Source organism: Ursus maritimus, unplaced genomic scaffold, assembly GCF_017311325.1.
Source record: "Ursus maritimus isolate PB19 unplaced genomic scaffold, ASM1731132v1 scaffold_18, whole genome shotgun sequence".
NCBI classification, from domain to species: domain Eukaryota; kingdom Metazoa; phylum Chordata; class Mammalia; order Carnivora; family Ursidae; genus Ursus; species Ursus maritimus.
In genome coordinates, this window is record NW_024424230.1 from 13915400 (window position 1) to 13932615 (window position 17216).

Here is a 17216-nt window from a genome sequence, read left to right on the forward strand (position 1 = left end):
GTTTCCTCTAACAGTGTAGAGGGTTCCCCTTTCTCCACATCTTCGTCAACATCTCTTGTTTCCTATGTTAATTTTAGCTATTCTGACAGTGTGCGGTGATATCTCATTGTAGTTTTGATTTGTATTTCCCTGATGATGAGTGATGTTCAGCATCTTTTCACATGAAAGCCACGTATAGGCATCTATATGTCTTCTTTGGAAAAATGTCTATTCATGTCTTCTGCCCATTTCTTAACTGGATTATTTGTTTTGGGTGTTGAGTTTGAGAAGTTCTTTATAGATTTTGGATACTAACTCTTTATCAGATATGTCATTTGCAAATATCTTCTCCCATTTCAAATGTTGCCTTTTCATTTGGTGATTGTTTCCTTCACTGTGCAGAAGCTTTTTATCTTTTTTTTTTTTTTTTCAGGGAGAGAGAGAGAAAGAGAAAGAGAAGGAGAGAGGGAGTGAGGGTCAGAGGAGAGGTAGAGAGAGTACCTTAAGCAGGCTTCACACCCAGTACAGAGCCCGACAAGGGGCTCGATTTCACAACCCTGAGATCATGACCTGAGCCAAAATCAAGAGTCAGACACTCAACCAACTGAGCCACTTAGGCGCCCCAAGAAGCTTTTTATCTTGAAGACCCAGTAGTTCAGTTTTGCGTTTGTTTCCCTTGCCTCCGGTGATGTGTCTAGTAAGTTGCTATGGCCAATGTCAGATCCTGTGTTCTCCTCTAGGATTTTGATGGTTTCCTATATCACATTTAGGTCTTTCCTCCATTTTGAATTTACTTTCGTGTATGGCATAAGAAAGTGGTCCAGTTTCATTCTTCTGCTTGTTGCTGTCCAGTTTTCACAACGCCATTTGTTGAAAAGACTTTTTTCCATTGGATATTCTTTCCTGCTTTGTCAAAGATTAGTTGACCATATAGCTATGGGCCATTTCTGGATTTTCTGTTCTGTTCCACTGATCTATGTGTCTGTTTTTGTGCCAGTACCATACTGTCTTAATGCCTGCAGCTTTGTAATATAGCTTGAAGTCTGGAATTGTGATGCTTCCGACTTTGCTTTTCTTTTTCAAGGCTGCTTTGGCTGTTCGGGGTCTTTTGTGGTTCCATACAAATTTTAGGATTGTTTTGGGATCCCTCCTACATTGTTGGTGGGAATGCAAGTTGGTACAGCCACTCTGGAAAACAGTGTGGAGGTCCCTTAAAAAGTTAAAAATTGAGCTACCCTATGATCCAGCCATTGCACTACTGGGTATTTACCCCAAAGATACAGACGTAGTGAAGAGAAGGGCCATATGCACCCCAATGTTCATAGCAGCAATGTCCACAATAGCTGAATCGTGAAGGAGCCGAGATACCCTTCAACAGATGACTGGATTAAGAAGTTGTGGTCCATATATACAATGGAATATTACTCAGCTATCAGAAAGAACGAGTTCTCAACATTTGCTACAACATGGACGGCACTGGAGGAGATAATGCTAAGTGAAATAAGTCAAGCAGAGAAAGACAACTATCATATGATTTCTCTCATCTATGGAACATAAGAACTAGGATGATCCTTAGGGGAAGAAAGGGATAAAGAAAGGGGGGGTAATCAGAAGGGGGAATGAAACATGAGAGACTATGGACTATGAGAAACAAACTGAGGACTTTAGAGGGGAGGGGGGTGGGGGAATGGGATAGACCGGTGATGGGTAGTAAGGAGGGCACGTATTGCATGGTGCACTGGGTGTTATACACAACTAATGAATCATCGAGCCTTACATTGGAAACCGGGGATGTACTGTATGGTGACTAACATAATATAATAAAAAAATCATTAAAATAAAAAAAAAATTTTAGGATTGTTTGTTCTAGCTCTGTGAAAAATACTGGTGGTATTTTGATAGGGATTGCACTTAATGTATAGGTTTCTTTGTACTTCTTTCTCAGAAGAACTAGAGCCGAAGGGTGGAATTTTTGTTTCACTGATTTTGATTCAAAGAAGGAAAGCATTTTGTAGTTATTGGGGCTGTGTAAATTGGGGTGGATTCGGTAACTGGAACTGTTAAAGCCCATGCTAGACGGAACTTTCATTGGGATTGTTACTTTGAGAATTGGTGCTTTGTTCAGGAGGTTGTACTGAATGACCATTGTGTTCTCCACAAACTCTTAGTTTAACACCCTTATTGTATGTCTGTTGTGTCAGACTTATTTTTAATGATACATAATGCTTCAATTAGATATAAGTCTGACTTGTGCTATATGTCTTTGTATGTGAACTATTGAGTTACATTTCTTTTTTTTTTTTTTTAATATTTTATTTATTTATTTGACAGAGATAGAGACAGCCAGCGAGAGAGGGAACACAAGCAGGGGGAGTGGGAGAGGAAGAAGCAGGCTCATAGCAGAGGAGCCTGATGTGGGGCTCGATCCCATAACGCCAGGATCACGCCCTGAGCCGAAGGCAGACGCTTAACCGCTGTGCCACCCAGGCGCCCCTTGAGTTACATTTCTATATTTCAGACCTATAGTTAGAAAAACAGTTATGTCTAAAAGAGAAGTCAAGGGTGATTTTAGAATAAGTGTACTGAAATGGAACTGTGTAATTCAATTCAATAATTGATCCCATAAGTTTTCCCTGGAGTAAAGACTTTTTTAGAACATTAAACTTGTAAATAAGATCAGAGAAATCTACAGCTTTCTTGCAGTTCTGTATTGTATGTAGAAATTTTAAAATCTGAGAACACTTTTCATTGTTGTTTTCTGTTTGGACTTAAGAGAAAAGCGCTAGATGACAAAAATGATTTGAATTTTCCCCCTTAATTATCTACTTGCTGTGATATCTTAATGGTGGAGGGAATTTTGGCCATTTCTTCTGCTAATAAAAAAGCTAAGATTCTATATTACACATGAGCATTAAGTTCTTCATTGCCTTGTTAAGGAAATCAAGTAGGCATGCTGTGATTTTTTTTTTTTTTTAAATCTTGACCAAAATCTTACACCTTACATAAAAATTAACTCAAAATAAACCACAGATTCAAACTTTTAGGAAAAGTATAAGAGAAAAATCTTTGAGATTTGGGCTAGGAAAAAGTTAGGCTTGACACCAAAACCATGATCCATGTAAGGAAAAATTGATAAATTGGACTTCATCATAATTAAAAGCTTAGCTCTATGAAAAAGAAGACCCTGTTAAGAGAATGAAGGCAAGCTACATACTGGCAGAAAATATTTACAAACTATGTATCTGACCAAGGACTACTATCCAGAATATATAAAGAACTGTCAAAACTCAACAGTAAACACCAAACAATTTAATGAGAAAATGAGTAAAAGACCTGAGAGCACATATAGACGGCAGTTGAAGCTGTTCAACATCGTTAATGATTAAGGAAATGCATATTAAAACCATAGTGAGGTATCATTATACAGTGATCAGAATAGCTAAAAATAGGGGCGCCTGGGTGGCTCAGTCGTTAAGCGTCTGCCTTCGGCTCAGGGCATGATCCCAGAGTCCTGGGATCGAGCCCCACATCGGGCTCCTCTGCTGGGAGCCTGCTTCTTCCTCTCCCACTCCCCCTGCTTATGTTCCGTCTGTCGCTGGCTGTCTCTCTCTCTGTCAAATAAATAAAATCCTTAAAAAAAAAAAAAAAAAGAATAGCTAAAAATAAAAAGTAGTGACACCAAATGCCAGTAAAGATGCAAAGAAAATGCTCCATATATTGCAGATGGGAAAATATAGTGTGTAACCACTCTGAAAAGAGTTTTAGTTTCTTATTTTTTTAAAAGATTTTGTTAATTTATTTGTCAGAGCGAGAGCACAATCAGGGGGAGCGGCAGGCAGAGGGTGAAGCAGGCTCCCTGCTGAGCAAGGAGCCCAACGTGGGACTCGATCTCAGGACCCCAGGATCATGACCTGAGCCAAAGGCAGATGCTTAACGGACTGAGCCACCCAGGCGTCCCATAGAGTTTTAGTTTCTTATTAAACTAAACATGCAACTGCCATAAGATCCAACAATTACACTGTCTGTGGTATTTTTCCTAGAGAAATGAGAACTTATGTTTGCATAAAAAACTGTACTCAAGTGTTTATAGCAGTGTTATTTGTAATGTCTTTCAGTGTTTGAATGGTTAAGCAGACTGTGGTACATCCATAAATGGAGTACTACTCAGCAATAAAAAGGATCAAACTACTGATACATTACAATACCTTAGAAGAATCTCAAGGGAATTATGCTGAGTGAAAAAAATACAATCCCAACAGGTTACAAAGTATCATGTAAATTATTCCACTTCTACAACACTCTTGATATGACAAAATTACAGAAATGGGGAACAGATTAGTGGTTTTCAGAGGTTAAGGATGGAGGATAGGTGTAGCTATAAAACAGTATCATGAGGGATCCTTATAATGATGGAAACATTCTATATCTTGACAGTACCAGTGTCAATATCCTGGTTGTGATATTGTACTATAGTTTTGTAAGATATTACCTTGGAGGAAACTAGGCCAGAGGTACATGAGATCCCTCTATATTATTTCTTGTAATTGCATGTGATTATCTCAAAATAAAAAGTTTAATTAAAAATCATTATTCTGGACACTGAGTGGCTCAGTTGGTTAAGGTCCAACTCTTGATTTCAGCTCAGGCCATGATCTCAGGTTCGTGAGATGGAGCCCCACATCAGGCTCCAAGCTGAGCATGGAGCCTGCTTGGGATTCTCTCTCTCCCTCTCCCTCCTCCTCTCCCTCTCTCTCTCTCCAAAATAAATAAATAAAAATAAATAAAAATCATAGTTCACATCCCTTTCCTGCCATTGAAATAAATATTCAAAATGTTAAACAGCATTTTTGAATTCCAGACCATCACTGTGGGATAGTTGCCCGTTATAATGTGAAAAGAGCCCTTGTCCAAAGTAGTATTTTCAGAAGCAAAAATACTAATAGAGGATTATTTGATTATTCTCATTTTTATTTTAATGTGCTTTAAAAATGTGCCTGTTCTATTATGTGTAATCTTTCTTTATTTTTTTTCCAGCCTTTTTCTCATGGTTCTCATCATATCAGACATTATGGCTTTGGTAAGGCATTATTGGATATTCAGTATAAATAAGATTGAGAAGCTAAGTGCTGATTTGATTTAATCAAGAGAAATCTGAATGCATTTCTGTGCATGAAATCTTTAGATATTAAGTTGTAAATGCTGGCATAATTTACACTTAATATAAATTAATTTCTTTTTATGTGACTTATGCAGGAAGGGTGTTCTTCTGAAGGTGTCAAAAGTCTTCTTATTTGATTTATTTGCATCTGTCATTTTATACCTAGTCTTCCATGGTGCATTGTGTCTGAAATGAGCCTTCTATAGGAAGTTCACAGAAAAAGCTAATTTTAGATTTAGGTAATACTTCATTTTCCTACTTGAAATGTTGATTTTTCTAACCCTTCTCTAAGATGGAGAAAATGGAGGGAAGGAAGGAAAGAAGAAGTAGAGCTTTTCAAGTGGGAAGATGTTACCAAGTTAATGACTCTCGTAAGGGAGTTCTGAGTAAGGAGCATGCAGGTGGGCCTCTTGTATGTAGTGTATTAAGAAAAAGAACCTACTTTACACCTACAAGTTCGGGGACTTCTCAAAACTGTCCTCAGGTTTGATAATACGCTAGAAGGACAAAATTTATGGAAAACTATTATATTCACAGTTACGGTTTATTATAGGAAAGGATACAGATCAAAGTTATCCAAGGGAAGAGACTCAGAAGGCAGAGTCTAGGAAGGGTCCGACTGTGGAACTCTGGTCCTCCTCTCCCAATGGAGTTGGGACAGCATTACTCTTCCAGCATTGATGTGCGATATTCAGAGGGAATACTGCCAATGAGGCTCGCCAGAGCCTTGGTGTCAACTTTTTAATGGGGATCAATCACATTTTGTTCCCATGACTGTCCTTTAATGTTCAGTCCTTCTAGCGGTGGAACTGATACCATGTGGCCCAAAGCCCCCAATATAAATCACATTATTAGACTGTCCAGTGGCTAAGGCCCCCCAGGCAAAATCCTCCCATCAGGCATGACATTCCATGGGCCCAGAAGTCACTCCAGATAGCTGAAGGCAAAGGCCAGATTTCTTTTTGGGTAAGCTAATTCTTCACTATATAACATCCTATGCTAGAATTGATTAGGGACACCAAGTAGGGTAACTTCCCAATCAGATTCTTGGTCACTTGATTTAGATGAGAGTATTTTTGTGTTCTGTTGAACTGGATATCCAATATAGATCTGAAATTAACCGTACATAATAATGTTAGAACAAATCAGCTTTCAGTTTTGCTCACAAAGTGGCAAATGAGCAGGACATGTTAGTAGAAGGGAATTTAAATTCTCTGATTAATTTTTTAGAGTCAGATTGCTTACTTTAGCTTACAAAGCCATTTGTGGCCTCGCTTCTGCTTACTTGACTGGTATCGTCTCCCACCTTGTTCTCTCCACACCGCCTCCTCACTGGACCTGCCGCACTCCCCCTGGACTCTTGACATTTATGTAGGTTTCTCCCTATGTCAGAAACATACTTCTCCTCCGATCTCCTCAGACTCCTCTTTCACCTGACTCTTATTTTTTACTTAGACTTGTAGACTTTTTATTGGGATAGCCTTCCCTTATGCTACATCTGGGCTATGTACCCCTTCCCCTGTGCTCCCATAATTGCCTGTCTTTTCCAATGATAACACTCATCTCTCTCCCTCTCTCTCTCTCTCTCTCTCTCTGTCACACACACACACACACACACACACACACACACACACACACACACATATCTGATAATTTGATTGAATTATTCATTGGGTTATACAAATCCCAAAAGAGTTTATCTCCAGGACCTAACACAGTGATTAGCATATAGTAGGCTATTAGTAGATATTTTTGATAAGTGGATGACTGGCTTTTTTTCACTGAGGTCTTTGATATTATTTAGTGTCTTTTATTAAAACTGGTTGTCTTTGGGACACCTGGCTGGCTCAGTCAGTAGAGCCTGTGATTTTTGATCTCAGGGACTTGAGTTCAAGTCCTACATTGGGCTTAGAGCTTACTTTAAAAAATTAAGTTGGTTATCTTTATTTTTAGCTATTCTTAAATATCAGTTTTGTGTTCATTTGATTGAATGGTAATGCTATATCGGCTTTTAGGCTATCACTCATTTTAGTCCAAGCAAAAATTTCTGTAAAGGAGATATTCGTATAGATTCTAGTCAGATAGTGGTTATGAGAGGTCAGAAGTCTGAAACTCATAATCCTAAAATAACATTGTTTTTCATCTGAATCAAAATACCTTTGTTTTTAACAGAGTCATATTTTGTTTTATTTTACAGCATTTTTTCTTCTTGGTCAAGGATTATGGCAGCTGGCTTGATATTGGAACAAGGTGCAGTATATATTCACATTAACATCCTTAAGAGTACAGTGAAAAAAATAATTTGACATCTTAGTAGAAGGTATCAATTTGATTTTGAGGTAAACATAGCAAGTAGCAATTATTTTAAGCCTCTGGAAGTGAGACATGTCTCTCCAATTCTTAGCATTAACACGTTAGCAAGTGTTTTCTTGGGGCGACGTGGGGATAGATGCCAACTCTGGAGAAAACTATAGGACAGCGGGAAGGTGCAAGAGAAACTGCTTCAATCTGATCTGGGTTTTCAGAGTCTGTCCTCATAATCTCTCAGTCTCTTTAGAAAAATGAAGCACTCAGTAGCAGTATGGATTTTATGTGGCAATTTAAATTGTGTGTAATCATTATCTGCCTCTTAGAATCTTTAATAGGAGAACATTTAACAAGTGAGACCTACAATGGTGTTAAAGTATAATCTGAACAAAAAGTCAGTTTTTTCTTTATTATGATTTGAACGTGAATGATTGCCATAATCTGTTAAATTTATTTTCTTTGAGAGAAAGCAAAGTCGGTCTTTTTGCCTTTTTGTTTTCAAATGCATTCGGAGATAATACATTTTTATAGACTGATTTTATTTCATTTAGTCAATATTTATTTAGCACTTGTGTTGCTATGAATTGGCGTAGGTTTGGGTGAGACTGTGTTAGACATTCTCTCCTCCGTTCCTATATCTTAGCTCACTCCTGGTTCTGCTTTCTTATTTAATACACATTTGCCTCCCTGCCTCATCTGATTTGAATCTCCTTCATTCCATATGTGCCAGACACGTGAAAGGTGTCCCTAGATCGTTTTGTTTTCATTGCCCTTAAGCTTGAATGCTTAGGGAAAGTTGATGTCTCTCTCTCCAGCCCTCTGATCCCAAAGTGTCCAGACAAAACAGTGGATCAGAGCATGGGCTTTAGACCAGAGCACCTGGGCTTGAACAACTTCTGCCACATTTTAGCAGCGAGACCATCCACAAGTGACTTAATCCCTCTCATCTCTCCCCTGTCTCGTGTAGTTGTCTGGATGGATGACTCCACATGGGGCATTGAGCACAGTGCCCGGCATCGAAGAAGCTTCAGTAAAGGCAGCAATTAGTATTGATTTTATTCTGTGGTTCTGCTTTTTATCCTTCAGAGTGTTCCTTGTGTTTGACATACCTCTCCTTATTCTCTCTGAAGTTTGATTAATTTTCTTTCATTTTAGACATATGCCAGAATTTTGTTTGGAACATATTCCCGTAAAATATAGTATTTTTGTGTGTGAGATTTTTTATTTTTATTTTTTTTGAGACTTTTTATTTTCAACTGTGGTAAAATATAGATAACAAAACTTACCATTTTAACTTTTTTTAAGTGTACAGTTCAGCGACATTAAGTATATTCACAGTGTTGTGCAATATCACCATCGTCCATCTCTAGCACTGGGAGTTAGGGTGAGCTTGACTGCAAAAGGGAATGTGGAACTTCTGGGGGTGATGGACATGTTCTCAGTCTTAACAGTGAGGATGGTTACATGCTGTACCATGTGTCAGTACTCATCTAACTGGACACTTAAAGCCGTTCCATTTGCCTACATATAAATTATTCCTCAAAGATGACTCATAAGGAAAAATAGAAGAAAAACTAATAGAAGAAAAAATAACTAAAAGTGAAATGAGTAAGATATATTCCAGACAAAATGGTGGGCTCAGTTCTCTTGAACTGAGAACTGAGGCTCAATTCTCCTCTTTCCTAGCAGGGACTTGATATATAATATTTTAAATTGATGTATCAGTAAATAGCAATATAAAGATACTAACTCATGGTAAGGAGGTAACCACCAGAAGATCTAAAAAGAGAAGTGGCCAAAGCAGTTTTTCTTGAGAAGTGGGGAAGGAAGAATGAGGATTGTCGGTTTTCATCATAAATCTTTTGCCACTATTTTATGTTTTTAGTACTGCATGTATGACTCTGATAAAAATTACAGCAAATGGAATAAATGAAATGGGAAGTCAGGAAGTAGAGTTTAAGTGTAGACCATTCTTTCAAGCTTCGTTAGAAAGGAAAGGAGAAATACAGGCAGTAACCGCATGGAATACCCTCACCTGTCTCTGAGATTTTATTGCCATTTCATTTTACTCATGAGTGTGAGAAATGATATTATAGTTGGAAGGGGTGAATGTCCCTCTATACATCAGTTCTAATTACCCTCTGTCAAAGCTGGGGTTCTGGAGCCAGTACTGGAGCCCAAATGGAGTAAGCTTGTTTACAGAGTAGAGTCAAGGCAGAGACTTAGGCACAAGGTCAGAGCAAGGCTGTGTATTGCAACACAGAGTCCACATGCCCAGCAGTTGGTTATTTGTGATAGGAGTGCTGAAAGACATGAGGAAGGCAGCTCAGAGACTGGGGAATCGGTTTACATTAGGTAAAGGCAAAATAAGACAGAAGCTGAACTTGAATAGGAGGTCCAGGATGTCAGTCAAAGGATTGCCCCAGTCACACCTCTCCACAAATGACGAACCTTTGTGTCATGCTGCAGTGTTTAAGGGTCTTCCAACACATTATTTCATGCGATCTTATTAGCACAGCGCTGTAATGTAGATATTCTTCACAGTAGATGTATTTACAGTCTTCATTTTCACGCTGAGGACAGTGTGGCGCTAAGAAGATTGTGACTCACTTATGTCACAGATTGGGAAACAGTTGAGCAGGTCTGGAGGGCAGCACTTTAGTAACCAAGGCTGTAGAATCCCCACTGCCCCTCACTGCCTCTACTTACAGGGAATTTCCCAAAGTCTTTGTTTTGTGACCCTCATAAACTCTCTTTTAAAAGTGGCTTTGGAACCATTCATTCACTGCAAAGTTTTGATAATACACGTTTAGGATTTAAAGGATAAAGAAATATTGATCAGGAGGGAGTGAGCCAGAAGTAGTTGAGTGTGTCCTTCGATGCACAAAAGTTTTAAATTTTTATGTAGTCTGATTTATCTGTTTTTATTTTTGTTACCTGTGCTTGCTTGATCCTTTTTAAAAGAGGCTTTGAGCCATTGCAAAACTTGTATTTAACATCTAGCATGACGTTCTTCCTGGCACTTGCGTGGTACCTCCAGGCCTATTTCTTGCATTCCTTTACACAACCATCATGGGAATAAAGTGTTCATCAGAGCACAAAATAATTGCAGAAAGAGAGACTATAGATGCATAAGACAAACATTGAGCATCATTCAAACCAAGGGAAACAGAATGGTGCATTAGCCCTCGCAGGTCAAGAATGCTTTGATGACCCCCACTCTGCAGTACTAGCCATGAGGAAAGGGTATTAACTCCATGTTTCAGTATTATAATTTATTGATGATACTTATTAAAATATCATATAATTGATTCATGCTATAATGGGTAAAAACTATGCTGTAGAAATTTGAGCTTTTCGTAATGGGAGCTGCCCTCTGCACACAGTGACCACAAGTATAGGTTTACCTGGAACGGTCCTAGTTTATGTCTGTCATCCTGGTACGCTCATTACCCCCACAAAATCCAGAGGGGACAGAAAGGTGATAAAGGCATTAGCCAGTTAGTAAGTTAAGTTAAACCACAGTTCTTCTCAGTCTCAGTGCTTTGCCCTCACGCATCGAACTCCGGTCCGTGAAATGGGGTGCTTGTTCTGAGAGACTTCTCCAAGGCGGGTGTGATAGGGGACTTCAGAGCTCAGGTTCTGTTCATCAAGCTGAAAGCAGTGAGTGATCCTCCATAAATTCCCCACATAGTCTCCTGCTGAAATACCTCCTTGCTCTGCTGTTTGTCTTCTTTGTCTCTTATATAATTATATCGTCCAAAAAATGCCCTCTTAACAAAGGAAGATGATTGTAGAGGGGAGGTTGGGGGATGGAAGGGGTTGGGATGGAGAAACAAAATGAAATCTGAGTTAGAGAAATTAGACTTTCTAAATGGAATTGCCCAGATTGAGGCTGCAGGGGGATGTTTTTGATTTGCTGCTGTTCTTGTCGATAGGTTAGAATTCTAGAATCTTCTCTGTGTATCCTGTGTAGCAGTGATGGCATGTACTGCCTTGGGGAACCGGGTGGGACAGGTCTGATGGGCACGAGTGGTTCGTGCAGCTTCATCAGCATCTGATTTATTGCGAGGAAAAGACTTGGATAATGGCTGGGAAATGTGCTTCAAGATTCAAAGCTAAAGCACCATATAATAGGGTTCATATTATCAAAACTTGATTATTGTACTTTTTCCTGCATTCTTTTTGTGAGAATGTTGTTTTTAAGTTTTGGGTTTCTAATTATTCCTGTGTGAATGTATATATGAAAAGCTGAGATGTTTCTTGTCATGTTGCAGATATTGCTAAATTTATTGGCAGAGTTTCCTTAATGGGATCTAGAGTTATTTGAATTGTGCTCCTGTGGTGGTTTCCCTTTGTGACAAATTTTGTTTCTAAACTCCTTTTTATTAGAAATATAGTTAATAACTTCAGCTGTAACATGCCTGTTAAATACAGGAATGGAATGTTGTCCTTTTGTCCTTACTACTTGATTGCTTTATGACTACAGAAATGGTGAGAATGTGTCCCAGAATTCTAGAGAGGAGTGGGGGCTCACCATGAATGTGGTCTGCACATATCTGTAGTGGTCATATCATGTCATCGTGGTGATTGCAGTGGGTTTTCAAAATAGGTTTGAGAGATGCCTCAGCTTTTAGTTTCAGGTTAACAAGTAATAGTTTCTTTAAAAATGAAGTTTGTATTATTAGGGCATTAAACAGTATTCGTGTTTATGGGGATAGTCCAGGATGTTTAAAAATGCATCTTCAGAGTGGATTTTACCAGAATTAAATTGAGACTCTTAAAGGAATATACTCCAGTCAGTAGAGCCAGCTGAGCCTGTGGCTATAAGCTCAGTGGTTCTCTGGAGAACCTTGTGGCGTCAGGTGTTCTTTTAACAGCTATGTGAAAAATACCCTGCCCAGGCCATAAAACTGAGTTGGGCTGACAGAGCTACAATTTAGTATTTTCTTCTTTTGATCTTTTACACTGTATCTTCATTCGTAGCGGGTCGTAGACTTCACAGAGTACTGCCTTTTATATGACATCCTAAAAGAAGTGCATTTCTTAAACTAGAGAAAAAGGTCCCTTGAGGTAATCTTCATAACTATAAGAACATATTTAAATTTACATTCTCAGTGTATTTGGTATGAGGTGAAGAGTTGGCATCATCAGTTTGATTGGTTTGATTTGATAGTGGTGTTCATTCGGACATTGTTTCCTACGTGCACTGTTGTTATACCTTATTAAACTACAAATGACAAAGTATCACTTCTCTCTAGATATAATGATAACTTCTCATTATGTGCAACAATATTTTAATATCCTCCTAAATGTAATTAGTAAGTGCCATAAAATACCTTTACTCTTATAATGAATACTAAGCTTTATTAAAATCAGTGATTCTCAAACTCTTTCTTATCCAGTACCTCTGATAGAGATGACCTGCTTCTTTTGCCCGTTACCCTGATTAAAAAGTACAATCAGCCTTTTATCACCCCTTGTACAGGCTGAACAGGCCTTCCCGGTGCTTCTGTATGCCCCTCCGCACAGAGACCCTGTCCCTCTGCCATCACACATGTAGACCTTGAGAATACCTGATTTAAATGATGTCAGAATAGTCAAGGGGAGAGAGTGGGAACAGCTAAACTCATTTCAAGTTGAAATTGGGTGCTCCTTTCACTCTGCTCTGCTAAGATGATACCAAGACTTGTTTGATGGAAAATATCACAAGCTGAATGTCTTATGGCTCCATTACTTGTGATGAGCTTCACAACTGTTTCCTACCAATAATGTTAGCTTAAATGAGCCCAAAGTTTGTGATTTCAGGCCACTGTAAAGAGATAAGTGATCTGTGAAATACCTTTTATAGATAGATGTCCACTAAATTTGAGAATAGCCACCTACCTACTGGTTTTATGAAACTTATTATTAAAGTAATTTAAAATGTTAAGAGTGTTTTAGGTAATTTAAAGTATAAAAGTGATAAAAGGTCTAAAAGAGCAAAATCTGGGAGACAGTAGCTTTGACTTGGAGATTAATGAAGAAATCTATCCTTTCTCCTTTATTTAGATGCCTTGGCTATAAAACTTTTACTTTACTGAATTTGAATGTGGGTAACGTTTATGTGTGTGTGTTTGATTGGTAGTTTTGTTAAAGTACTTCTAACTTCTGTCAAAGCATAGGATGGCCTGCTGTAAAATGTCAGAATACTTAACCTGGGGGCAGTAACCTTAGATTGATGACAAAGACACAGGCACTGCCAATATCAATCAGACATTTTCATAACATATTACAGTTGTTGGAGAGATCTCAAAACATTATGTTGATCACTACTTGTGTAACAAATTTGTTTTTCTAACATTTGACATCTATTTCAAAATCATTGGTGGGGGATTCCTGGCTGGCTCAGTCGGAAGAGAATGGGACTCTTGGTCTCGGGGTAGTGAGTTTGAGCCCCATGTTGGGTGTAAAGATTACTAAAATAAATAAATAAACTTGAAAAAATCATTGGTATCTTTTGTAATTCTGTGTATTTTACGTATACATTTAGGAACGTTATTTAGAGGGATCTATGTTCCTTCCCATATGTTTTCTTTCTTCCTGTCACATGTTTCTTTTTCTCCTTCTGTAGCATCAGCCACTACGTGATTGTTATGTCTATGACCATCGTTCTCGTGTTTCTCAATGGCCTGGCACACCTGCTCACGACAAAGAAACTTGAACTCTGTGGCAAACCCAAAAGCCACCTCATATAATGTTACTGAAGCCATCATTCAACATCTGGATCCTGCTTCTCATTCGCCTTTTAAACCGAACTCTTATCGAGGATTCAGTAAGAAAATGGATATTGGTATACAGCATATTCTGCTCCTACAATGAAAACGATATGTGGAATTCTGAATTTACAGGTTGTCTGGAATAAAGGAGCTTCCATTTTCTTTAGGTTTTGTACGTGTGAAATAGTGGCTATATCTGTGGAAAAGCATAGTAAACTTTCTCCATTTGCATTTTCTTCCTTTAGCTGGCAGCTCTTCTCTTTGACGTTTCAGAGCACCTGTAACAGTCTGGTCACCAACTGTGCAACTCCTCTTACGAGCAAAGGAGGATGTGCTCCTGTGGGGGCAGTACTGATCACATCCAAAATCAGTGATGGCGAAACTTGAAGGAAATCACCAGGTGGCACCATAAACATTTATCAACTCTCAGCGCTGTTTTTGCAAATAGTTCTAACTACTTGATGATAACACTAGAAAGACAATCAGGATCTGCTACTTCCTGAAGCTTCAGTAGAAACAATGCTGCCAGCCGTTTGTCCTTTTCCTTCGGTGTGCAATACTGTCTCAGCGCTGTTTCCAGCGTGTTCATCGTGTACCAGCCAGGTGCAGCTTTGACCTTCACTCTATTTTTTTTCTTCATTTCTGGATTCGCATTGGGATTTCTGAAGATGAAAAGGTGGAAAACGCTTGGTATTTGTGTCTAGTTCAGGGGAAAGATGTTCAATTGTAGACTCAGTATTTCTTACCCCCGTACCTTTTATCACGTATTGTTTCAACAGAATTCTTGAAGTCAATGGTTAAACTTCCTGACAAGATCACAGAAATCATTGTTAACATTGTTGATCTTTCTGGTTGTAAGATTCTAGCCCAAAGGCCTAGAGTCCTTTCATTTAATTTAAATTTCCATCTGTAAACTAATTCTAATGGACAAAATATTTTGAGAGTAATTTTTATTTGGATTTTTCATCAGGCGACCTTGTATATCACTATAGAGTTGGCCTTTTGCCCACGGGGTGCCCATAGATTTTGGCTGATACTAAGCTTTGCTGGTCTGAGTCCCATTTAAAAAAAATAATTGCTTTTGAATTAAATTATAGCATTACTAACTCACATTAATGATGAAGAAGCTCTCTACAAATTACTATATTTTTCAAATTGGCAGGTGAGTGAGCAAATACAATTTAGAAGATTTGAAAATCAGTTTGGCAAAATGTGCTTTCTTAATTTCTGCTTATGAAGTGTGGTGATAATTTGTGTGTCATAGTACTTAATGGTATACCAATGACAGCAGCATAGTAAGTAAAAGAAAGAGATCGATGTCAGTATAAGACCACATGCATCAGTCTGTAATATAAAATTTCAATCAACAACTAAGAAGCTGCTGTTAGCAGGTGATGACATTGGCAGATACAAAACCCACGAACTTTCACATTGTCTCAGAGGATTTTTAATCTGTTTTTAAACAAATAAGAGAAAACTGACTTTATAAACACCTACCATTTAACTCCTTTTATATCTAGTTTTATCTTCCATCTATTCCGAGATTTTCCACAGAGGAATTAATGAATATTTTATTACAGCATTGTAAAAGGTGGTCAGTGCTTTACCTTTATTTTGTTCTTCGAAGCACATCTTTTCCTAATATTGTTTTGAGTCAATGTGCGCTTACACAACAGGAATATATACTTGCAGCCACAGACTGGCCTTGCTGCGCTGTTTTCTGGACGCCTCACACTCGCTTGGGAGCAGTCTGCTAGATGGGCCTTTTCGGTTGTGCAGCTTGTCAAATATCTTAAAGTGTTTTGAAATGCATATTTTTATATTAATAACAGAAAAAATAAATATGATTTAAATATATTTCTGTTTAAGGCATTCACTTTTTCATTCTAACTGTTAATACCAGATCTCCAAATCAAAACTTAAGACATTTGTTGGTTAGCATTTGCTTTAATTAGGAATTCCTGTAAGAATTAAAGGGTGCATATCAGATTGAGAAAATACTGAACAAAAAATCCGTGGACCATGAATAAATCTTGGAGGATACTCTAAGGACTTCAGAAACTAACTGCAGTCTATGCATAATTAACCAATGTTTTAGTTCTCTGTATTATTATATTTAGTGTGCACTATTTAGAACATAAAATGCTTTTTTATTTTTTAGGGAAATAATATTATAAATGGTAATATATTTTCGTAATAATTCCCTGCAACTAACAATGATAGAGCTGGACTACATACCTAGATACCTAGTCATCATTCACGATCCAAATTTCAGCCAACTCACATATTAGGAGCATTATGTTCCCCACCCCCACCCCCTACTTTTATATACTTGTTGTAGTAGATTAAGGACTCCTTTGCTCTCCCACCTTTGATACATACCTCTGCCATCAAAAATGTAATTTCTGATGGAGCTGGCCCAGGGGGAGGGGGAAGGGTTATGCGGGGGATGGGGGGAGTAGGTGAGAGACTGTCTCCAGAGACAGGCAGTAGCTCTGCAGAGTTCCAGCTCTCCTGGGGAGAACCTGGGGAGCCCCTAGATAAACCCCAGACATCCTAGACATCATCTGATCAAGGGGGCTGAAGGAGGGAGCTAAATTGACTCAGTCATTTGAAGTGGACAGCCTTTTGGCAGTCCGGAGGACTCCTTTAGGAGACCAGAGAGAACGTGGTAATTTCTCACCTTTTCAGAGTCATTCCTTATATATCTACATTTTCTTCATCCCTTATAAAATGCTTTGAAGTGGGATTGTTATGGTATGTGTTTTCAGAACTATGGTAATATCTTATAGTGTTTTTGCATCAAGGTATGTAAAAAAACTAGATGAGATTCCTGCACTTAATACTCATTTTATAACAAGAGCATTTGAGAAGTAATGTGTCACTTATTAACTTCCCTACAGACACAAACTGATCACTGTTTTTCAGCTCATCACCCTTAGCACTGCAGTATTTATTTGCCACATAGCATTTCTCAAAGTATGTCCCTTAGAACATTGGTTCCTTAGGATTTC

At 38.3% G+C, this 17216-nt stretch overlaps 1 protein-coding gene across 3 annotated transcripts in view; it reads left to right on the forward strand.

Moving 5' to 3' along the window:
- The window catches only part of PIGN (phosphatidylinositol glycan anchor biosynthesis class N), a 111600-nt gene extending 95541 nt beyond the window's left edge, over positions 1-16059 (forward strand). For all 3 annotated transcript variants that reach the window (XM_008705079.2, XM_008705087.2, XM_040632458.1), the window contains 3 exons: positions 5014-5056; positions 7335-7387; positions 14058-16059. In XM_008705079.2, coding sequence (XP_008703301.2) covers positions 5014-5056; positions 7335-7387; positions 14058-14181 — 220 coding nt within the window. In that variant the 3' untranslated portion in view covers positions 14182-16059. The remainder of the gene's footprint in view (positions 1-5013; positions 5057-7334; positions 7388-14057) is intronic.
- Positions 16060-17216: the final 1157 nt, after the last annotated feature.